Here is a 25,372-nt window from a genome sequence, read left to right as displayed (position 1 = left end):
TTCGTTCCAGATGCCAAACATCCTCTGGATGAAAAAAATTCCTCACACCACCTGTACTCCTTTTGCCCATTACTTTGATTTTGTTCTCTATTTTTAACGTGCCCCTGAGTGGGAAGTTTCTCATTAATTGCCCCGTCAATACCCCTTAGGATCATGAATACCTTCATCTCGTCTTCTTTCAGCCTACTTTTCTCCAAGAAAAGCAGTTCTAAGCTCTCCAATCTATCCTTACAGCTGGAGTTATTTATCCCTGGAATTATTCTTGTGGATTTCCTCTGTGATCTCTAATGCCTTTATATCCTTCCTCAAGTATGGCACATAGAACCCGATGCACAGCTCCAGCTGAGGCTTAACTAGTCTCTTTTACAAGTGCAACATGACATCCTTATTCTTGTACTCCCCTATTAGTAAAATCTAGGATACCATGTGCTTTATTAACTGCTGTCTAAACCTGCTGTAAACACAGTAAAAAGTCTGACAACACCAGGTTTGCTGTGCCACCTTCAATGGGACAATATGTGTGTTCTTCAGAATCGAACCCCCCCCTCAGTCTAATTCAACTTGAAACTCTATTTTTCTCACCACAGATGCTTCCAGACCTGCTGAGTATTTCCAGCACTTTGTTTTCAATCCCCCAAAAAGCTGTTGAGGCTGGAAGTCAATTGAAAATTTGACAACCAAGATGCATAGAATCATAGAATTCCTACAGTGCAGCAAGAGACCATTTGGTCCATCGAGTCTGCACTGACTTTCTGAGACAGCATCTTACCCAGGTACACCCCCCCGCCCCCCCAACCACCCCAGCTCAAAACCCTATCCCTATAACCCTGCCAATCCCACTAACCTACACTAAAGGGCAATTTATCATGGTCAGTCCAGCTCATTTGCACATTTTTGGACTGAGGGAGGAAACCGGAGCACCCAGAGGAAACCCACGCAGACCCGGAGAGAATATGCAAACTCCATACAGGAAGAGATTAATAGATTTTTTTTTAGTCAGAGAATTAAGGGTCATGGAACTAAGATGTAAATAAGATGTAGATTGAACATGATGTCATTGAATGATGGAGCAGACTTGAAGGTTGAATGGCCTCCTCATGATCCAAAGTCATGGGCATTGCCTGCAAAGCATAGAGCTGGAAGGTGGGTGCAGAGGGAGCATCTCCCGTGTAGTTAATAGAAAAGGTAATTTTCCATCTTTTAGGAACTTTCTTCACCCTCAGACACTGGGCCTGTTCTGTTATTTGGAGATACCTCTCATTCCCAGTGAGATCTGTTCCTCACCTTTCATGCTGAGTGCTTTGAATGGTTGCCCAGAAATTTCTAAAATAAACATAAATACAAAAATAACCTGTTTTCTCCACTTTCTCCTGTCCTCCACTCAATTGTCATTCAGGCTGAGAAGGTTCTCAATAAATTTTTGTCATTGGCATTAGAAATACCAGATTGTGTGTCAAGTTTCTTATCTCCTGGCCAGAATCCTGGCTCTCTGCAGGGAGCCAGCTATTACTCTGGTGTTGCTAAGGTGAGGGCAAGATTAGAATGAATCTGAATTATGTTCTTCTTACAGGGTTTGGGGAACTTCAGTGTCCATGAAGTGGAAGTAGATGAGACTGGAATCACTGTGTCTCTCAGTGAAACAGAGGGAGAGTGAATTCTGCAAGGATTATTCAACACGCCAGCTCCTGCCTGATGGAGTAACATTTGAGTTAAACAAGAATCACGAACCTTGGACAATTGCAGATGAATCAGAAAAATCACTGGATATAATAACATTTAAGAGAATTTCAAATCATTGGAGGTATTGTTAACTTTTGTGATGTCAAGAGAATCAAAATCATTCCAATATATACTACAGACATCGAATAGCATTGGCATTGAAACAATAAATTCCCTGAAAATTTGGGTGATACTGCAACTGGCAGAGTGTTGTCTGAGTGCTGATTCATACTCCAGGATTAGGTTACTGCATTTAGTGGCACTTTGCAATATTTTTAATCAGTTGTTTTTCTTTGGAAGGGTTTGGGAAATGAGTCCTTTTTAGTTACTATTGTTCATTCTCAGTTTCTGGGCATCTCTGGCAGGACCAGCATAAATTGCCTACTCCTTGTTGCCCTAGTTAGGTATAACATTGTGGTTTGTTTCAATGGAAGTGAAGTGTCATTCACATTGATTGGGACTGGAATCGCATACTTCATGCAAAAAATAGATGACCTGTTAACCTTCAAATTAGCATGTGTGGGGAGCCTGCTGTGTGCAAATTGGCTACTGTGTTTCCTACCTTACATTTCAAAGGTACTTCATTGGCTGTAAAATGCTTTGAGATACCTGGTGATCATGCTATATAAATGCAAGGTTTTTCTTATTCTTTCATTAGCTATTATGAAGGGCACTGGGATTGGTATTGCAGAAAAGCCAGTGCAAACACAATGGATCAAGTAGCTGACTCCTATTGTTCTGTGGGATTGATGATTCTCTGCTGAGACTGTGATAACTGGATAATTAAAATGACCAAATTAAGTGGTTTGATCACTTATTGACTGAAGATTTATCTTAGAATCATCATAGAATCATAGATCCCTACAGTGCAGAAAGAGGGTCTTCGGCCCATCGAGTCTGCACCAAACACAATCCCACCCAGGCCCTACCCCCATATCCCGAGATATTTTACCCACTAATCTCTCTAACCTACACATCCCTGGACACTAAGGGGCAATTTCTTAGCATGGCCAATCAACCTCGCCCGCACATCTTTGGACTGTGGGAGGAAACCTGAGTACCCAGAGGAAACCCACATAGACACGAGGAAAATGTGCAAACTCCACACAGTGACCTGAGCCGGGAATTGAACCCAGGACCCTGGAGCTGTGAAGCAGCAGTGCTAACCACTGTGCTGCTGTGCCGCCCATCTTGATAATAAGCTGGTACTGTTAGCAGAACAGAGCTTAATATGATGCCAGCCCTCTCGCTGCCTAAACAATAATTTAAGAATACCTTTTTTAGTAATACAGCTTACAGCTTGTTCTTTTTTAAGAAAATCTACAAGTTCTTCCCAGTAACACAATCCACACAGAATCTCAGTACAGCACTCGTTGCAACAATACTCATCTTCAATGTTATAACATCAATAATTTTGCAACAAGATAAAATCCATATTGTGTTAATGATGTCAATGTCACATCAACTAATAATGAACCAGATTTCAGAGAGTTGAACAGTTGACAACACAACCAGCCTGCTTTATTGCCCATATCACAAGATTATTGATCCTGCACCATATTATTTAGTTTTGGAGTTTAGATTTGAGATTGATGGCTAGTAGTTTATATGAGATGGAGACATGAGGGTGGTGTGTCCTCTTTTTATTCCTCAATTCAAGGGTTTTTGAAAGTTGTTGCTTTTGCTTCACTGAGGCCTGCCATTCTGCTCAGCGCATTGTTTCTATTTCATCTGGTCAATACTGTTTTTTGATACTGTGAAAGGGTTAAGGTATTGGGGTTGATGCTGGTCCCCATCATATTATGAATAAACCAAGATTCGGGTTTGAAATGTATTCTCTCAGTCTTTTGTAGAATTTTTCCATGGAATATAACTGTCATTGGCAAGACCATCATTTGTTTTCCATCCCTAATTGCCCTTGAGAAAGTGTTGATAAATCTCCTTTTTAAACCTTTGCAGTCCATGAGGGGTAGATACACCCACGATGCTGTTAGAGAGTTCCGAGATTTTGACTCAGCCACATTGATGAATTGGCAATATAGTTTCAAGTCAGGATATGCTGATGTGTGGGTACTCAGAAGGATGGCCAGAGCCTGAGAGAAGAGGTTCAGGAATTGGATAAGGCAAAGGCAAATAAAACCAGGGAAATTAATTCACTTTAGGACAGGCCCAAACTCTGACTCAGTATAGTATTACAAAGGGGGAGACAGAGGCAGAAGGGTTAATTATCGAAGCTTCCTGACCCCCTACACTCCTTCCACAGCGAGAGGTGGAGTCCCAGGGGGAGCCGAGGCATCTACCATAGGAGGTGCTACAATTGTGGCCAAACAGGCCACTATGTCAGACAGTATCCCACCAGCAATCGCAGGAGCAGAGACCAGAACAGAGACCCTGGACCATGTTACTAGAGGGACCGGCGAGACAAACCATGGTAGCTCCAGTAGGAGATCAGGAATTTCTATACACCCAGGTGGACACACATCCTGGATGTGACGATGTCACACCTCACCAAGATGGGTGTGTAGCACCAAATGGGATAGTGTGCCGTGACCCTTGGTAGAAGGAGAGCTAGGAAGCATCCTGTCACATTCTTATGGGACAAGGAGAGGCTCCCGCACTATCCTAAACACATTCAGAGACATAACAACATGGTGAACTGGAAAGAAGATTATTTTAAGTGCATTCAAAGGACACTTGCAGCAAGGATCAGAGTCCGATCTATTAAAGTTCAGGTTAGGGGATCTAGTATGCCGCCACTGAACTATACTAGTAGACCTCCACCCAGAAGCAGAGCTGGGCTCTGACTTTATGCATAAATGCGGCCTGTACTTTGATCTGGCAAACTGCTGCATTTGGCAAATGAGGCCCCAATAGAAGTTTTCACAAGGAAGTTTACCGGCAGGATTTGCACTGAGAGAATTGTGGATAAAGCCCACAGAAATGATTGACAATCCAGGAGCGTGCGAAACCCTTGCGAAGCATACATAAGCATTCCAGTTGATTCTCCTAAGTAAGCAGCGCCAGTACAAATCTGCATTCACTTTTCAGAGTGAGCAATTCACTTGGACCTCTTACCCCAAAGTTTCCACAATTCCCCGTCTATATTCCATCAGTGATTGGCTGAAGGGCTGGGAGGGTTTTCACGGCCCGATTGCCTAATTCAATACATAGATGTCTTCTTGCTTCAAACAAACACCAGAGGGGAACATCTGAAATTCTTGAAGCAACTATTGATCCTTTTCACCTCGTTAGGGTTTTAAAAGTGAATCCCAAAAAGGCACAAATCATGAAATCCCAGGTCTCAAACTTGGGAACTGATGTCACCCAGGGAAAACATGAGATTGAGAGGAAATGTATCGACAGTCTATAGTCCCCTACCCAAAGATGTGAGCTTGTTGCATTCCTTTCGAGGCTTGGTGAGGTATTGCCAAAACCATATTGACCAAAACCTTTTCACTATCAGATCTTTTAAGGAGGCTTTTAAAGGAGGAGAAGAAGTGAATTTTAGGAGGAGACTGCCAGAGCCTAGGGCCCTGACAACTGATGGTGACTGCCACTGGTAGAATGATAAAAATGGAGGATATGCAAGAGGCCAGAACTAGAGGAATACAGAGTTCTCAAAGGATTATAGAGCTGGAAGCAGTTAGAGATTGGGAGGAACATTGGCATAGACAATTTTAGAAGTTACTGTTGGGTTTGGAGCTAATGTAAGTCAGTGAGATGATGATGGATGGAATTTCATATGAGATAAGATTGGAGGCTGGACAGTAGTCAATCCTAGAGGTACTAAGGCATTGCTGAGTGTTTCAGTCAGAGGCAGACACATAGGCAATATAAGAAAGGTGGAAAAGAGTAGTCTTGGTAATGGAGTGAATACAAAGTCAGCAGCTCATATTAGAAGCAAAAAGGATGCCACAGTTGTAAACAGTCTGTATCAGCCTCAAGCAATTAGGAATATTTAATAGTGACAACACAGAGAGAGACAATTCAGCCTGAAATCTGTACCAATTCTCTGCAAGAGGCACTTGGCTAGCCCAGCCCAGCTGCACTGTAAAGACAATTTCTGTTCAAATAATTGTCCAATCCACTTGGAAGTCATGATTGAATCTGTCTCCACCACACTGTCTGACAGTACATTCCAGATCCTGACTACACACTGCATAAAAAGTTTTTTCTCATGACCCCTTTGGTTGTTTTGCTATACAACTCAAATTTGATTCTCAACCCCTCCATCAATGGGAATAGTTTCTATTCTGTTTAGGTCCCTCAAAAATATGAACACCCTCTATCAAATCTTCTCTAAGAAAATCCCTTTTCTGCACCATCTCAAATGCCTTCACATTCTTTCTAATGTTCAGAACCCAGGTTTAGACTCCCTACTCCAGTTGAGACTAATTTAAAAAGGTTCACTATTTTTTGTATTATATGCCTCTATTTATAAAGCCAAAGATCCCCTAAGCCTTACTTTCTAACCTGTCTTGTTACATTCAATGATTTGTGTACAAATATCTCCAGATCTCTTAGCTCCTGCATCCCCTTAAGAATTGTATCTTTTATCTCTGCATTCTTCCCATCAATATGTGTCACTTCACACTTCTCCGTATTCAATTTCATGTCCACATATTCTATTGTCAATGTTCTGTTATGATCCTTGGCCAAACCTGGAAATCCACAATATTTTTGCTTAAAGTAAATAAAGATTGAGATTCAAGACAACTGCTTTTGGAATAAAGCTACAAGATTCCATGGGTTTTGAACAAACAAAAAAAAAGTATAAATTCAGAAAGATAAATCATCTACAATATGTATCCTAACATTCAAAGTATAAGATACAAGTGAATTAGATGATGAACTGTTGATTACATAATATAAAATAAATGACAGGTTCAGCCAAGAATGTGTCCATGGATTTTTTAAGAACCCACTCAGGCATCAGTAAATACTAAGCCAAACAATCATGTTGAAATTCTGTCTCATGAGAAATTCCAAGCTTCTCCTTTGAAGATCTCTCCTTGGAATTTTCTCTAATAGTGGCTGTGGCTTGGATGGCCTTAATAATAACCCACTTCAGTGTTTTAATGAGCTTTCTGAGATTTCTTCTCTCTACCTTCATCACTATCTTACAAGATTATAGCCACACCAAGCTGAATACCATTGCTTCACATGTGTACCTTTGCCTCACAGTCATCTTTACTTAAAGGTTGCTCCCCGCAACCCTTTCTTTAACTTAACTGGGACCTTTTTCTGTCCCATTTTGTTGTTGTCACATCTAGATGGCAGAATGCCTCGTGAAGAATTGTTCACTGAGCCTTGGACAGCTCTTGAGACCTACAAAACACTCCCAAAGGGTCCTACCCTTGTCACTGGCTGGGAACCAATATAATAGGCATTGAAAATTCCTGTATCCTAAATGTCACAAATGCCTCAGACTGCCCATTTAGTACACAGGACCCACAACAATGAATTTCACGATACCTCCCCCTTTTAAAGAAAGTAAGTTTCACTATACAGTTCCTTTACAAGAAATACTTAACATCATGACAAGGTCCCTCATCAAAGTTACAACACAAAAGGAGAGCTGGTGGTGTAAACGGCGAGCTGGTGGTGGAGCGCTGGTAATATATTAGCATGGATAGTGAATTGGTGAGGTAACAGGAAACAGTAACAATCGATGGATCAATTTCAGGTTGATAAGATGCAACTAGTGGAATGCCACAAGGATCAGCACCAGGAACTCAACAATTTACAGTCTATATTAATGATTTGGATGTAGGGAGTAACTCGTGCTAAAGCACAATTAGCGCTAAATTTGCTGATGACATGAAGATTGGGAGGAAAGTTATGAAGAGAACATAAGGAGGCTGTATGGGTTATTGATGGGTTAAGTGTGCAAATTTGGCAGAGGTCATGTGATGGGGCAAATGTGACCTTGTCTACTTTGGCAGGAAAAATGGAGAGACATTGCAGAACTATATGATTAAAAAGGGATCTGTCAATCCGGTACATGAATCACAAAAAGTTAGGATGATTTATCAATTTTAAATATTGTCAGTCTAATATCTTCTCAATTGTTAGCCCAACTGCTACCTCTTCCACTATGACTGAGAGCATAGTTTTCCTCACTAATGACAGAGGCAAAGTACTGCCTCAGTGAATATTGTAGGCCAACATAGTTTAGACAATGCCATTCAAATGACTGACTGTGGAGTTTGCACATTCTCCCCATGTCAGCGTGTGTTTCCTCGCATGCTCTGGTTTACTCCCAGTCTGAAGATGTGATGATTAGGGGTACTGGCTATGCTAAATTGTCCCTTAGTGCTGGGGGAATAGCAGGGTAAATATGTGGATTATGGCGATTGCCCTGGCTGGAATTGTTGTTGGTGCAGGCTCGATGGGCTGAATGGCTGCCTCCTGCACTGTAGTGATGTATTCTAACGTGGACTTGATGGATCCAATGAGCAATGAAGAGTCTCAGAGTAAGCACAACAAACTGATTGCACTCAACCTTTGGCAAATGGCATCCAATTAATTACCATTTTAGAAACTATACACTTGGCAGAATCGATACACCTAATTTGATTTTAATCCCATAAGTCTTAAGTACCTTGGTAAAAATTAACGTGGAAAGCCATGTTTTACCCTAGTTGTTTTGGAGTTTTCAAGAAAAATTCAACAGTTTTTAGGAAGTGTCGGGATGCTAGCGAGAGAAGACAGAAAGCTTAAGAAATTCATAAACAGTTTTCAATTATTATTGTAGTGAGTCAGTATTGAACATAGAACCCTACAGTGCAGAAAGATGCCCTTCAGCCCATCGAGTCTGCACCGAACACAATCCCACCCAGGCCCTACCGCTGTGTCCCCACATATTATACCCACTAATCCCGCTAACCTATGCATCCCTAGAGACGCGAAGGGGCAATTTCTTAGCATAGCCAATCAACCTAACCCGCACATTTTTGGACTGTGGGAGGAAACCGGAGAACCCAGAGGAAACCCACAGACACGAGGAGAATGTGCAAACTCCATACAGACAGTGACCCGAGCCGGGAATCGAATCCAGGATCCCTGGAGCTGTGAAGCAGCTGTGCTACCATGCCACCCCATTGGAAGCTTAATAGAATCCTTACAGTTCAGAATGAGGCCATTTGGCCCATCAAATCTGCATTGATCTCAAGCCAACGCAGGCCCTATCCTTGTAATCCCACATTTTTATCCTGCTAATTTCCCTGACACAAAGGGGAAATTTTAGCCTGGCCAATTAACCTAACACACATCTTTGGACTGTGTGAGGAAACCCACGCAGACAGAGGTAGAATGTGCAAACTCCACACAGACAGTGACCCCAAGGCTGGAATTGAACCTGGGTCCCCTGAGGCAACAGTGCTAATCACTGTGCTACCATGCATGTTAACAGTTCAATTGAACAGAAACAAAATTTGTGTTGCAGTTGTTAATCGTGTTATGTCATTGAATCCAATGTAAATTACAATGACACCAAATAAAGATTAAATATGTACAAAGTTTATTAGGTGATGAGAACAATGACAATGATTCGCCTAAGGCATTATCCCAGAGAAAGGTAAATCACTCAACTAAACATTAATAACATAGAACACAAAGGAGTTGTGCATTTAATAGTCAAATTTTAAAGAAATTACAATGTTCCAAAATTGTAACTAATACAATAAACTGTAAACTTAGCCTTGCAGAGCCATATTGCAATTCTGTACATTGATTCAGTTTGTTCACTATTATAAAACAAACCCAGTTACTAACAGCAAACTATGTCAGATGCTGAAAATCTGAAATAAAAATAGAAAGCATTGGAAACATTCAGCAAATCTGGGGAATGGGTACTCACTTCCATGATTCAAAGCATTCTGAGATCCCTAACCTGACTGTGATGTCTAAGAGTGCTACAGAGTAGAACCATTCCCCAAGAAGAGGAGACTGAAGACTGGAGACAAAATAGACTTGGGATTCCAGGTGCTTGCCTGCCAGATTAGCAGAGGTGGCAGTGAAGATCTGCAAGTCCCAGGTATCCTGTGTTGCTATGTGCCTGAAATGAAAACCACAAGGGCAAAGGGATGTAATTATAAATTACAAATCACATCAATCCTGATGTGAAAATCTGGTGGAAATTAAACATTTGTTTTTGCTGCATTAGTATCATTGGGTGTAGGCTGAACTAGGGTAGGCTCTTGCAGTGCATTCCCTAGTCTTGAAATTGAACTGGTCATAAATGGGACAATTTTCCAACCCAAAAATACATACGCCCTTAACCCTCCCCAGGCACAAACTGTAAATTGGCGGAGTCCTTAATGTTTCTTGATCTCTTTAAAGAAATTAAGGCAGTGCTAGAAGCAAATAACACACTTCCTAATATAAATCAATGCAAAGCCCAACAGGAAAAGAAGAATGGGTGAGAATGAGGTGGAAGGAAGAAAGAGTAGAAAAGAATAAAGTGGCAGGAAAGAAAGATGGTTTGGATGGTGATATAAGAACATAAGAAATAGGAGCAGGAGTAGGCCATCCAGCCCTTCGAGCCTGCCCCGCCATTCAATAAGATCATGGCTGATCTGTCGCTGCTCAGTTCCACTTTCCCGCCCTCTCCCCATAACCCTTAATCCCCTCTCCTATCAAAAACCCATCAACCCACGTCTTAAAAATATTTAGCGAGGCAGCCTCCACCACTTCAACGGGCAGAGAATTCCAGAGATTCACCACCCTTTGAGTGAAGAAGTTCCTCCTCAACTCTGTTCTAAACCGCCCCCCCCTTTTATCTTGAGGCTGTGCCCCCTAGTCCTATTGTCTTTTTTGAGCGGGAAGAGTCTTTCCACCTCTATCCTATCCATCCCATTCATCATCTTATACGTCTCAATGAGATCTCCTCTCATTCTTCTAAACTCTAACGAGTACAAGCCCAGTTTATTCATCCTCTCCTCATAGCTCAACCCCCTCAACTCCGGTATCAGCCTAGTAAACCTCCTCTGCACTCCCTCCAAGGCCAAAATATCTTTGCGCAGGTGCGGCGCCCAAAAATGCACACAGTACTCCAGTTGCGGCCTCACCAATGCCCTATACAGCTGCAGCAAGACCTCCCTACTTTTATATTCAATCCCCTTCGCTATGAAGGCCAGCATCCCATTCGCCTTCCTGACCACCTGCTGCACCTGCAAGCTGGGTTTTTGCGACTCATGCACAAGGACCCCGAGGTCCCTCTGCACCGTCGCCTGCTGCAGTTTTTCACCCCGTAAGTAATAGTCCTTCCTACCATTCTTCCTACCAAAGTGGACCACCTCACACTTGCCAACATTAAATTCCATTTGCCATTTCCTGGCCCATTCGCCCAGCCTATCTAGATCCTTCTGCAGACTCTCCACACCCTCCGCACAATTTGCCGTTCCCCCAATCTTGGTGTCATCAGCAAATTTCGACACTCTACACTCGGTTCCCTCCTCCAGATCATCTATATAAATGGTAAAAAGCTGAGGCCCCAGCACCGACCCCTGGGGCACTCCACTATCTGGATATCTGGAGTAACATTAATTTTTCAAGTATTAAAATGGGTTGTATTAGAAAGCCCTGGTATCTCCTTAACCAGCCAGAAGGATCATCAAAGAACTGAGAACGATGCAAATTAGAATGGGTGAATTTAATGTCAAAGCAAGTACAGAAAGAGAAATAAAGATTAAGAGCAAGAAAAAGGAATAACTCCACACGAATCATTAATTATTTCAGTCAACCCCTCTGGGACTGAAAATTAATGTTCATCGTTAAAAGGATATTTAAGAGTCAAATGACTTGACAACTTTCCATAGCAAGTTTACTTTATCTACCATAGAAGTACAGGAACTTCACACAGCTCAATGCATTTCAACATGGTGCCAGAAAGCAAACTGCTATTCGTAATAAGTTAACTGAAAAACAGAGCATTTCTAACAGCAACTAACCAGTTTTTATATTCAACTGTTCATCTGGCCTCACCTGAAGTTCTTGTTAAATCTGCAATTCATCACATCAAAATTCTGACACCACATTTTGAGTCAACCATTCAGTTCAATGACAACCTAATAAAAGGTCATCAACCTGAAATATTAACACTGTTCCTTGTGCCACAGATATTTCCCAACCAGCTAAGTATTTTCAGCATTTTCTGTTCTTATTCTAATTGATGGGTAATGAACCAGGCCAAGTGTTAGATTTGTTTGTGGGAGAGCACTTTGGAAATAGTGACCACAATTCAGTGTCCCTCATTATTGCAATGGAGAGGGATAGGGTCACATGGCAGGGCAAGGTTTATAATTGGGTAATTATTATGTAATTAGGCAAGCATTAGGGAGCATAAGATGGGAACAGAACCTGTCAAGTATGGGTACAAACGAAAAATGGAGATTGTTCAAGAAGCAAATACTGCGTGTCCTTGATAGGTATCGTTAGATACCTTAGATTAGAAGAATGGGGGGGGGGGGGGGGGGGGGGGGGGGAATCTCATTGAGACATATAAGATGATGAATGCTTTGGATAGGATAGAGGTGGAGAGGCTCTTCCCGCTCAGAAAGGACAGTAGGACTAGAGGGCACAGCTTCAAGATAAAGGGGGCGGTTTAGAACGGAGTTGAGGAGGAACTTCTTCACTCAAAGGGTGGTGAATCTCTGGAATTCTCTGCCCGTTGAAGTGGTGGAGGCTGCCTCGCTAAATATTTTTAAGACGCGGGTTGATCGGTTTTTGATAGGCAAGGAGATTAAGGGTTATGGGGAGAGGGCGGGAATGTGGAACTGAGACACAACAGATCAGCCATGATCTTATTGAATGGCGGGGCAGGCTCGAGGGGCTCAATGGCCTACTCCTGCTCCTATTTCTTACGTTCTTATAGGTACGTCCCTGTCAGGCAGGGAGGAAATGGCCGAGCGAGGGAACCATGGTTCACCGAGGAGATTGAATGGCCTGTTAAGAGGATGTAAGGATGAAAAAAAGGTTCAAGTAGGTCACTTGAGGGTTACTAGGTAGCTAGGAATGAGTTTAAAAAAAGGTTTAGGAGCGTTAGGAGGGGGCATGAGAAGTCCTTGGTGGGTCGGAGCAAGGAAAACCCCAAAGCTTTTTAATTTTATGTGAGAAATAAAAGAATGACCAGAGTGAAGTTAGGGCCAGTCAAGGATAGTACTGGGAACTTGTGCATGGAGTCAGAAGAGATAGGAGGTGCTGAATGAATACTTCTCAGTGTTCACTAAGGACAGGGGCCATGTTTTTGAGGATGAGTGTGTAATACAGGCTGATAGGATGGAGGAGGTAGATGTTCTGAGGGAAGATGTATTAGCAATTTTGAAAAACCTGAAGGTCCATAAGTCCCCTGGCTGAGATAGGATACATCCTAGGATACTTTGGGAGGCAAGGGATGAGATTGCGGAGCCTTTAGCTTTGGGTCCTCACTATCCATGGCCAGAGGACTGGAGAGTGGCCAATGTTGTTCCTCTCTTCAAGAAAGGAAATGGGAATGACCCTGGCAATTATAGGCCAGTTAGTCTTACTTCGGTGGTCGGATAATGGAAAAAGTCCTGAGAGATAGGATTTATGACCATTTGGAAAGGTGCACCTTAATCCTGGATAGTCAGCACAGTTTCGTGAGGGGTAAGTCCTGCCTCATAAATTTGATTGAATTCTTTGAGGAGGTAACTAAGTGTGTAGACGAAGGTAGAGAGTTGATGTCGTATACATGGATCTTAGTAAGGTGTTTGATAAGGTTTCCTATGGTCGGCTCATGAAAAAAGTAAGGAGGTGTGGGATAGAAGGAAATTTAGCCGATTGGATAAGTAACTGGCTATCTCATAGAAGTCATGATGTGGAGATGCCGGTGTTAGACTGGGGTAAACACAGTAAGAAGTCTCACAACATCAGGTTAAAATCCAACAGGTTTATTTGATAGTAAACGTCACAAGCTTTCAGAACGCTGTTCCTTCGTCAGGTGAGTGAAGAGTTCTGATCAGAAACAGGGCCATATAAAGGCACACACAGTCTACAGAATACTGATTAGAATGTGAGTCTTTACAGCTAATCTGCTATTCCAGTCTTAAAGGTTCAGGCAATGTGAGTGGAGATAGCATTAAGCACGGGTTAAAGAGATGTGTATCGTCTCCATACACATCTCTTTACTACACATCTCTTTAGCCCATGCTTAATGCTATCTCCACTCACATTGTCTGCACCTTTAAGACTTGAATAGCAGATTAGCTGTAAAGACTCGCATTCCAATCAGTATTCTGTAGATAGTGTGTGCCTTTATATGCCCTGTTTCTGATCAGAACTCTCCACTCACCTGATGAAGGAACAGCGTTGCAAAAGCTCGTGGTGTTTACTATCAAATAAACCTGTTGGATTTTAACCTGATGTTGTGAGACTTCTTACTGTCTCATAGAAAACAGAGGGTGGTGGTGGAGGGAAGATTTTCAGACTGGAGGCCAGTTACCAGTGGTGTACCACAGGGATCAGTGCTGGGTCCTCTGCTATTTGTGACTTTTATCAATGACTTGGAAGAGGGGACTGAAGGGTGGGTTAGTAAATTTGCTGATGACACCAAGATTGGTGGAGTAGTGGATGAAGTGGAGGGCTTTTATAGGCTGCAAAGAGACATTGATAGGATGCAGAGCTGGGCAGAAAAGTAGCACATGGAGTTTAACCCTGATAAGTACGAGGTGACTCATTTTGGTAGGACAAACTTGAATGCAGATTACAACGTCAACGGCAGGGTTCTGAAGAATGTGGAGGAACAGAGAGATCTTGGGATTCATATCCACAGATCTCTGAAGGTTGCTACTCAAGTAGATAGAGCTGTGAATAAGGCTTATTATAGTGTGTTAGTGTTTATTAACAGGGGGTTTGAGTTTAAGAGCCATGGGGTTGTCTGCAACTATACAGGACCTTTTTGAGACCACATTTGAAATATTGTATGCAGTTCTGGTCACCTCACTATAAGAGGGATATGGAAGCATTGGAGTGCAGAGGAAATTTACCAGGATGCTGCCTGGTTTGGAGGGTAGGAATTAATAAGGAAAGGTTGAGGGAGCTAGGGCTTTTCTCTTTAGAGTGGAGGAGGATGAGAGGCAACTTAATAGAGGTTTATAAGTTGATGAGAGGGATAGATAGGATGGACAAGCAGAGACTATTTCCTCAGGTGGATGTAGCTGTTACTAGGGGGCATAACTTTAAGGTTCATGGTGGGAGATATAGAGGGATGTCCAAGGTAGATTCTTTACTCAGAGAGTGGTTGGAGTGTGGAATGCACTGCCTGCTGTGACAGTGGAGCCAGACACGTTAGGAACTTTCAAGCAGTTATTGGATAGGCACATGGAGCACACCAGAATGATAGGGAGTGGGATAGCTTGATCTTGGGTTCGGACATAGCTCGGCACAACATCGAGGGCCGAAGGGCCTGTATTGTACTGTACTGTTCTACGTTTCCATGATGCTGAGATGCAAAAATTTAAACTGTCATATGTATATATATCCAAATACTTTAGGCACTGCTCAATGCATAACATTTGAATAGTGTGTCACAGATAATGTTAAACTAAGTAATGTTAGTTGGTGCATTTGTGTTGGAATTAATCTGTAATGTCTCTGACATGCAGAAGTTAATTACAACTCACACCATATCACACAGCAGTGATTTGATAACAAATGGTGGTAGCAGATTGGTGATATCACTGGATTTAGTAATCCAGAGGTCCAGGCTCATGTTCAAATCTCACTGCAGCAGTTGATGAGATTTAAATTCAATTAGTAAATTAATGCCATGAAACCATCATTGACTGTCATATAAACCTACCCATCTGCTTCACTAATGCTCTTTAGGGAAGCAAATCGGCCATCCTTACCTGGTCTGGCCTACATGTGACTCCTATATTCTGTCTGGCCTAGCAATTGGGGATGGGCAACAAATGTTGTCTTTGTCAGTGACATCCACATTCCATGAAAGAATAAAATTATAATTTTGATTAGGTTGTGTGCCAATCATGGCTCAGTGGATAGAACTCTTGCCTCAGTGTCAGAAGGTGGTGAGTTTAAGATATACTCCAGAGACTAAAGCACAAAAATCAAGGATGACATTACAGTGCAGTACAGAAGGAATGCAGCACTGTCAGGAATGCTACTGTTCAGAGGAAATGTAAAACAACATTCTCTGTCTCCTGGCCAATATACCACTGAACCAATGCCTTAAAAACAGTTTATCTGGCAATCTCATCCATTGCTTTACTGTGTGCAAATTAGCTGCCATACTTCCTACATTACAAGACACTGTACTTTGGAAGCATTTTATTGGTTGTAGAGCATTTGGCAAAGCAACTTGAGGTCACAAAAGGCGCTACAGAAATCCAAGTCATTCCTTATTGTTCAAAGGTGTTAAATTAGGCAGCTTACAAACCTTAACATGATGTGAAAGTGTAGGAAAGGAGAAAAATGTAAACCTGCCATTATGAACAAATCACTCCACAATCTGTACCTGGGATATCTTTATGTCTCTGATCTTTTTCATTCATTTTCTGGAATGCCCACTCACTCCCGGATCCTAAGGTTACAGCAAAGATTATTGTAATTTTGTAAAAATGAGGAATTTTTGGGGGAAGAATAAAGTCATTTGGAGACATTCTACAGATGGTTGTACCAGAGAGATGATCTTACGAAGACACAAAGTGACAACATTTTAAAGAATTGTTGCAACAAGAATGAATCAGTGGCAGATTTTTCCAATTGTGCCAGTCTGACAGGAGAGAGAGAAAGCAGAAATAACTCAGCATGCAAATCAGTCGGCCCAATGGGAGATAGATGACTTTCATTGTTGTTGGTTAGCATCATCCCCAACAGAGTCTCCTGTTTAGTTTTACTCTCCAGCAAGTTGCAACACTGCTGAAGTCTATAGCCAATGAGAAAAGAATCACAAGAAAATTCCAACAAATTTCCCACAATACAGCGACTGCACTAAGTACTTCACTGGCTATGAAGTGCTTTGGGGCATGCTGATGTGTGAATGAAACAATATAAATGCTAGTCTTCTTGTCTTTCAACTATTTTATTGGAGATACTTCAGGCTTAAAGATCTCAATGTTGACAGCCACAACTTGTCATACCTCACCTGAAAAGTCATTCCTCTGTGAAAAAGAAAAAAGGCTTGCAATTCTAGAGTGCTTTTCACGGCTGGTGAACATCTCAAAATATTTTTTGAAGTGTGGTCACTGTTGTAATGCAGGAATCAGTCAATATGTGCACAGCAAGCTCCTACAAACAGCAATACAAAGAACAAAGAAAAATACAGCACAGGAACAGACCCATCAACCCTCCAAGCCTGTGCTGATCATGATGCCCTAACTGAACCAAAAAAAATCTTCTGCCCACATTCCAGGCACCCACCACACTCTGCATGAAAAACACCTCGCGCACATCTCCTTTAAACTTTCCCCCTCTGACCTTGAACCTGTGCCCTCTTGTAATTGACACTTCCTCCCTTGGAAAAAGTCTCACCTTGTCTATGCCTCTCATAATTCTGTAGACCTCTATCAGGTCTCCCCTCAGCCTCCATCTTTCCAGTGAAAATAATCCTAGTTTATATATCCTTTCCTCATAGCCAACATGCTCGAGACCAGGCAACATTCTGCTGAACCTTCTTTGCATTCTCCAAAGCTTCCACATTCTTCTGGTATTGTGGTAGCCATGACTGCATGTAATACTCCAAATGCAGCTTAACCAAAGTTTTATATAGCTGTAACATGAGTCCCAACTCTTGTACTCAGTGCCCTAACTGATGAAGGCAAGCATGCCATAAGCCTTCGTAATCACCTTGGCCACTTGTGTTGCCACTTTTAGGGAACTGTGGACCTGCACACCCAGATCCCTCTCTCTATATGTAAATGTTGCAGTGGGTTCTGCCATTTACAGTATAATTCATTCCTAAATTTGATCCTCTAAAATGCATCACCTTACATTTGCCCAGTTAAACACGACCTGCCATTTCTGTGTCCAACTCTCCAATCTACATATATCCTGTTGTATCTTCTGCCAATCCCCGACACTATCAGCAACTCCACCAATCTTCGTCTTATCCACAAATTTATTAATCAGACCCCACACATTTTCCTTCAGATATGTACTACAAATAACAGAGGTCCTACCATTGACACTTGCAGAACATCACTAGCTACAGATCTCCATTCTGAAAAACACCTTTCACCGCTACTTCTTCTATGACCAGTTCTGTATTCATCGAGTCAGGCCACCTCAAATCCCACGTGATTTTAGTTTTTGTACCAGTCTGCCATGTCAGACCTTGTCAAACACCTTATAAACTACATACACAGCCCTGCCCTCATTAAGTATATTTGCCACCTGATCAAAAAACTCAAATCAAATTGGTGAGACACAACCTTCCTGTACGAAACCATGCTGCCTGCCACTAACTAGTCCATTTTCTTCCAAATGTGCGTATATCCTGTCCCTCAGTATCTTTTCCAAAAGCTTCCCCACACCCACGTCAGGCTCACCAGCCTATAACTTCCTGGATTATCCCTGCTTCCTTGTTTAAACAAGGGGTTAACATTGGCTATTCTCCAATCCAATTGGTTAAATAGGACGTGAAGATATCTGTTAAGGCCCCAGATCATTTATTTTTGTGATGCTGGCCAGACACCATAGATAGCCATTCTTCTTCAACATAGTGCCAATGGGATCTTTTACATCCACCCAAGCAGATGGAGCCTCAGTTTAATGTCTCACCTAAACAACAATCAGGCAGTACAGCATTCTCTCATCATTGCACTGGAATGTCAGTCAATATAATGTTAGTTATTTATTCAAGTGTGGGGATTACTACAGCCATATCTAATCCAGACTTGAGGCGACATATCTGTACATACATTTTCAAAGAGGATTCACAGAATAGAATTCAGGAACCCAAAGTTGGTCACCTCTTCACTTCTCAGGAATCATGCCAATCCAGCCAAAATCAGACAATCTCACCACACGTATAAAATCTAGAATTGTTCCTGATCTGCATGACTCAATACCACAGTGGACAGTGTAACAGATTACATTTGGGAAACTATACCTTGAAAACAAACACATCTCTCAAACTTACGCAGTACCATTCAAATGTAGTGAAGTAATACCCTTTATTCCAGGAGTAGAGTGTGGATATATATTATGTTTCTGAACCTGTTCCAAAGGCACTAAAGCTGGACATGTTCAGATTATCTGTCAATTAATGCAAACCGATCCATTCAGATAACAGCAGAGAAGCATCAAAGTCATTCCTATTGACCATTCCAGACCACGTCAATTAAGTTTTTTCAAATGTTGGACAAGGCCCCACTGCCTGAAGCTGCAAAAGTCAATAATTTGCTGCACAACAGGAATGAAAGCAATTGATTCTCTGAAGATTGCTCAAGATCGGACGCTACAAACGAAGCCTCTTTATGTCCTCACTACGAAAGTCATTCCGCAATGCAAGCACCTGACGCACCTCAGCAGGCGTAAGGCGCCAGGTAAGTGGCCCAGAGTTCTGTCCCCAGTAATCTAATATCTCAGTGACCTGTAAAAACAGAAAGTGACATGAGAGATCTGCTGCAAATCCACACATCATATCGTGACTGAAATACATTACAGTGGAGTTATTCATAATCAGATATTGACCTGGTAGAGTAACACATAGAAACAAGTAATAGGAAAGGTGTGTCCATCAACACAAAGGAGCTCCAGTGGTGAAGAGAATCTGGGAGTAATAGTTGGTCACAGCTGGAAATGGCTGCTCAATGTGAGGCAGTTATCAATACAAGATAGTGAGAAGGCATTGGATTGACAAGCAAATCATACTGACACTATACCCACCAATGATATGGCCAATTGTGGAATATGATGAACAGTTTTGCCCATCGAAAAGATATAGATACGAGAAGGAGTTCAGGGAAGAGTGACTAGAATACTGGGCTTTAGAGGCTGAGTTAAGGAGGAAAGCACAAACCAAAAAACATGTTTACATTGAGGGAAAAAAAAACCGACAGAAAATCACAGCTTGTTCAAATAACGAAATGTTAACCAGGTATTTAGAAGATGAATAACAACAACAGAATTCACAAGTTTCACGCAAGGAAAATAGAGTAGAAATTTTCCCTACAGGCTCCCCAACCAGCAAGTTGATTCAGGGTCAACCGAAGCATTAGGAGGATCAATATGCTCCATGAATTAAGAAGTTAATAGCGGCTGATGGGAGGGGATGATAGAATCCCTACAGTCCAGAATGAGGCCATTCAGCCCATGGAGTCTGCACCAACAACAATCCTGTACTTACTCTGCTAATCCCCCTGACACCAATGGATAATTTAGCATGGCCGATCTACCTAACTTGCACATCTTTGGACTGTGGGAGGAAACTGGAGCACCCAAAGGAAACCCACGCAGACCAGGGGAGAATGTGCAAGCTACACTCAGCCTAGAATTGAACCCAGATCCCTGGCGCTGTGAGACAGCAGTGCTAACCACTGTGCCATCATACCGCTCACTTTAGATCCTTGGAATAATTATATTCTCTGGATGGAGGAGACTTGCTGGGCTCTTGTCCAGTTTTCTCTTGGGAGCTTTGGCATTTCTTAAGCATCTGTGTTGCTAGAGCCAGTTCATTGCTTTAGATTGATTCTGCATCACACTGGATCTTCCCCTCACTTTGCTGAATCTCTCAAGTCAGGCTGCTGTCTCATCCACAACATCTGTAAGGGATGTTCAGTCACATCCTATGGGACATGACCATAGTTCACTTATCCCTTTATCCTCCTCAATCACTCAGAACCCTCTGATACTCAACCAGTCCATCCTCCTCAATCACTCCAACACTCAATTGTCCTCAAACACTAAAAATACTGCAGATGCTGGAAATTTTAAATAAAAACAGAAAATGCTGGAAATACTCAGCAGCTCAAGCACATCTGTGGACAGCAAGGAGAAGAGTTAATATTTCAGTTGGGGAACTCTCTATCAGAGCAGGGAATGCTTAGAGAAGTAACGCATTTTAAGTGGGAAAGAGAAAAAGGAAATAACATATAGGGAAGCTCTGTGAAAGGTTGAAAAGATGAGAGATTAAATGACAGAAGGGATGATGGTGCAAGGCAAAATGCAATGTTAATGAGACAAGTAAAGAAACAAAAGATAGATCTGGAGGTGTAAATGTGACAAGCAGAATTATCAATAGTTGCTATCCAAAAAAACCGGGCAGCGGTTATGAAGTCAAATTGTTGGAGTTCATTCTTGAAGCCAGAGATCTGTAAAGTGTCTAGTAGTTAAAAAATTGGGTACTGTTTCTTGAGCTTCAATCCTGATCTTTAATGGAACAGTGTCAGAGATTGTGTCCAGAAAAATCAGCGCAGAAGTAGAGCAAAGAATTAAAGTGACAGGCAACTGGCAGCCTTGGATCACACTTGCAGACTTCACGGAGATGTTCAACATAGTTATCATCCAATTTGTGTTTAATCTCCCCAGTGGAGAGGAGATAACATTGTAAGTAACAAATACAGTTATTAAATTGAAAAAAGTATAAACATAAATCACTGTTTCAATTGGAAGGGGCAATGGGGCCTTGGACATTAAAAAAGGAGACATACGGGCAGATGTTGCATCTCCCCCAGGTGCTGTTGGAAGGGAATGCTGTATTGGGTGTGAATAAGGAGTGAATCAGTTGTTGTGGAGGGAATGGTCCCTTTGGAATGTTGTGGAGAGCAAAATATTTTTGGTGTTAGCATCACACTCAAGGTGGCTAAGACGAGGACAAGAGAAGCCAATCATCATTCTGCGAGCAACGGGAAGGGGGGTGAGGGCGTAAGCGTGGAAATGGAGTGGACATAATCATGGGCTCTGTCAACCACAGTGGTAGGGGATTCCTGGACCAAGGGAAAATGAAGACATACATAAAACACTTAATGAAGACTGCATTGTCAGAACAAATGCAGTGAGCACAGAGAAATTGGAAGAATGGAACACAGCCTTAACAACACTAGGGTGTGAGGAAGTGTAATCAAAGTAGCTGTGGGAGTCAGTGGGCTTGTTTTTCTACCCAAGCCAGCCCCCCATCAAACCCATTTCCTTGCAGTACTTAAAAACTGAACTATTAACTTGCAGTACTTAAAAACTCACACACACACTTTCCCCCACCCCTCACACACACACTTTCCCCCACCCCTCACACACACTATTTCCTCCACACCTCACATACACACCCTATTTTTCCCCCACCACTCATAAAGACTCTCTTTTCTCCACCACTTCACACGCTCACCCCTGCCTCCACCACCACCACCAGTGCAGTAGTGGGAAATTTTGAGAAGCAGGAACTCTAAGAAAATGTGTAGACATTATGATTTTTTTGAAGTTCGATCATGTTGTTTTCCTATTTATTAATCATTTGAGTTGCCAAACATCAGTAAAATTATTATTTTTAAGCAAAACATGTTAGTGCCAGCAGTTTATTTCAAACCATGAATCATTAGTCTTTAGCATAGTTAGAAATTAATAATGGAAGTTTAATTGTGAAATTCAACCCTATTAAAAACATGAATTCTGGAACTTTCCCAATAAGATAGAGAACAAAACTGGGTAAAGAGCTAAGATACTAGCTCAAGGGGTTGAATAGCCTACTGTTGTTCCTGTGATCCTATCTAGGTATTAATGAATGGGGATTGGAACATGTATAATACATGATCAATTAAAACTAATTCAGATTTCAGAGAACTATCAGTCGGCCAAGTTAATAGCTCACATCGTACCTGTCCAGCATTCAAGGTTAAATGTTATCAGGTCAGAATCATATCGTTGTTATGGCACAGAAAGAGGCCATTTGGCCCATCATGTCTGCATCAACTCTCAAAACAAGCATCATGACTCAGTGCCATTCTCCTGCCTTTTCCCTGTATCCCCCGCGCATTGTTTCTATTCAAATAATCATCTAATGTCCTCTTAAATGCCTCGACTGAACCTGCCTCCACCACAATGCCAGACAGACCCCAACCACTCGCTGTGTGAAAACATTTTTCCTCACATCATTTGCTTCTTTTCCAAATCACCTTAAATCTGTGCCATACTTCCAAACACTGGACGCCAGTTACTGCTGCATGCTTCAGACCTCCGGCCAGGCACCATGGGCGAGGCCTCTCCTGATTACATACTGCTGCTGCTCCTTGCACTGGTACACAGTGCCATAAGCTGCATGGGTAATGTGGTTCCAACCAGTGACTGTGTCAGGAAAGGTCTGCTCTCTGCTCTATGGTTGGCTCAGCAGAGTGATTAACATGTGAATTCTGGAAGGGCTTTCAAAGTAGTTCTGTCCTTGATTAGCTATGAGAGGCTCACTTATTTTGGGCCCCTGCTGTTTGTGGATCCTGTGAATAGGCATGACGCGTTTCATTGTAAATCGTACATTCTCCATTCCTTGATTACCACCCTGATAGTGCAGTAGAGGAACAACTATCAGCAGTTTCTCATTCAGCCACCTTGCCTTCACACTCTGAAACTTCCTGCTTCAGTCAGGACCTCCCCTCAGCTATTTTTCCTCTGTCTTCACTGCCTTTCCATTCCTCACCCACCTCACCCCCCACTTCATAATCCAGGCTGAGATTGCTGCACATAATCAGTACTTTACACTGTTTCAAAACACATCATTCAGATCTCTCTCAAACATGCCAACTCCGTTTGTTCTAACTCCTTTTGTAGAAGCTACATTAACTTACCATTCAGAAACAAGTCACTCGGCCCAGCAACCCTGTGCTGCTTACATTACATCATGTTATAGCAGTGCCCACACATTAGAAGTTCTTCATTGGCTCTAAAGTAGTTTGGAACATCCCGAGATTGTGAAATGAACTATATACAAACAAGTCTTCCTTCTTTATCTCCCTCAAGGCACCTCCCATTTCCTTTACTTGATCTACGCACTCACCCTTTCGAGATTTAGTATAGTCGCCATCTGAGACAGGCGAGCAAATTTGTCACGAATGGTCCACGTGATCACTGACGTGAGGTATGCAATAAGCGATCGGAGCTCCTTGTCAAACTGCAACCCGCCAAGCTGAAAAGTAAGCAAAGAAGCTCAGGAAGGAGACAGTGCACAACTTTTTTAAGAGTCAAATGTATGTTAACGGGGATAGGAGATCCCCACTGGCTAGGTGAGGAAATTGAAATAAATGCACAAAGTATCATTCAAACCCATTTTGTAATTGAAGTGTTTCTTGAGCCTCTTCCTATTTTAATCAAACAGCCGCTGGGCAAATGTATTGCCTGCCATGATGAAATCGTAGCATGTTCAATAAACTATTCCCTTTGTCAGTTGACAGCTGTAGAGTTATTGCCTATCCTCAATGCACTTGGGCATCAGGGGGAAAAGAAAAAAATAATCCAAGATCCAAATTACTGTCTACTGGCCTTCCTCCTATCAGAATTCAGGGGGAAGAGGACACCTGATCCCTGCATCAACTCAGTGGGAGTCAGCATCTTCAGAGTAGCTGATCATTAAAAGAGGATTGTGGGATTCATTCTGCAGCATAATTTGTGCCAAGACCTTTCATATGCTTCCAAGTGTTAAGGAATATCACTGAAGTTTATTCAAATTTAAAAAGTTCTAACTAAAATGTGTACATACATGCAGCACCTTACCGTGCCTTGCAGCTTCTTAGGCATATTTCCTCCACCTTTTGCCATTTCCCACTTTTCCTTGTCTGTATTGGACACTCTCTGTGGTTCCTGGCAATGATCTGAGCAGGAACCCTGGACCGTTTCTCCCCTGCCTAGCCCAGTGAGACAAGTGACTTGAACTGTTGCCAAGCTAAGTGAGATCAGTTCACAGCACAGCCAAGGATTAAGCCTGCAATCATACCAATATAGGAACAGGAGTAACCTTGAGCCATTCAATCAGATCTTGGCTGGTCAGTCCCTCAATTTCAATTACTGCCTTGGTTCCACAACCCTCAAACAAAACAGAAATCTTTCACTTTTCAACTGACTCTCAATTCCAACAATTTTTGGGGGAAGGAAGTTTTGAATTTTCCTAGCCCCTGTCTGAAGAAGTGCATTCTAACATCACCTTTAATAGTATAGTAATTTTAAGGTTTCGCCTCCTTGTCTTGGACTCACCCACTCGAGATCAGACAGATAAAGAGAATTATTTAATCCACTGATCATTCAATTAGATCACCACTTAATCTTCTATATCTGCAGTTGATGGAATACAAGACTAAGCTGTACAGCCTACCCTCAGAACATAACCTTTTACCCACTGGTATGGTTCAATAGCACACATGGGTCTGCCTACACCCAATAAATCATCAGTTCAGCTTGTTTCAGAACAACATGTACAAAGTGTAGAAGTACTCTTGACCTTTTCCACCCATACCCGGCTGAATGTTGACTTGAGAACCACCTTCTCCAGTTCAATCGCAATCAGGCTCGTCATCAAACTGGTGAGACTATCATAGATCACCTGGGACAATCCAACCTAGAGAATACAGACACAGTCACATGTAGAAACAACCTAGAGAATCAGTGAGATTACATTGTGTGGGCTTCATTGTACAAGTGGACATGGAACTTTATTTTCACTCCTTTTCCCCTTGCTACTCAAGGAGCTGAATCCTGC

At 42.1% G+C, this 25,372-nt stretch overlaps 2 protein-coding genes across 7 annotated transcripts in view; one reads left to right on the top strand and one right to left on the bottom strand.

Annotated features, from left to right (window-relative positions):
* fcsk (fucose kinase) overlaps positions 1–6,516 on the top strand; it is a 376,885-nt gene extending 370,369 nt beyond the window's left edge. For all 4 annotated transcript variants that reach the window (XM_080187245.1, XM_080187243.1, XM_080187244.1 and 1 more), the window contains one exon: positions 1,571–6,516. In XM_080187245.1, coding sequence (XP_080043371.1) covers positions 1,571–1,596 — 26 coding nt within the window. In that variant the 3' untranslated portion in view covers positions 1,597–6,516. The remainder of the gene's footprint in view (positions 1–1,570) is intronic.
* Positions 6,517–9,218: 2,702 nt separating this feature from the next.
* cog4 (component of oligomeric golgi complex 4) overlaps positions 9,219–25,372 on the bottom strand; it is a 67,516-nt gene continuing 51,362 nt past the window's right edge. The window contains exons 17-20 of one of the 3 annotated variants that reach the window (XM_080187241.1): positions 25,115–25,231; positions 23,681–23,809; positions 19,226–19,294; positions 9,219–9,778 (exon numbers count right to left, since the gene is read on the bottom strand). In XM_080187241.1, the coding sequence (XP_080043367.1) occupies positions 9,722–9,778; positions 19,226–19,294; positions 23,681–23,809; positions 25,115–25,231 (372 nt within the window). In that variant the 3' untranslated portion in view covers positions 9,219–9,721. Of the gene's footprint in view, positions 9,779–16,014; positions 19,295–23,680; positions 23,810–25,114; positions 25,232–25,372 lie in introns of those variants that run through there. The other 2 variants (XM_080187240.1, XM_080187242.1) reach the window with 2 other exon arrangements.

Source organism: Carcharhinus amblyrhynchos, chromosome 4 (assembly GCF_965287045.1).
Source record: "Carcharhinus amblyrhynchos chromosome 4, sCarAmb.v2.hapA, whole genome shotgun sequence".
Taxonomy (NCBI): domain Eukaryota; kingdom Metazoa; phylum Chordata; class Chondrichthyes; order Carcharhiniformes; family Carcharhinidae; genus Carcharhinus; species Carcharhinus amblyrhynchos.
Note: the sequence above shows the minus strand (reverse complement) of the source record. Positions and strands in the feature narration are given on the sequence as shown.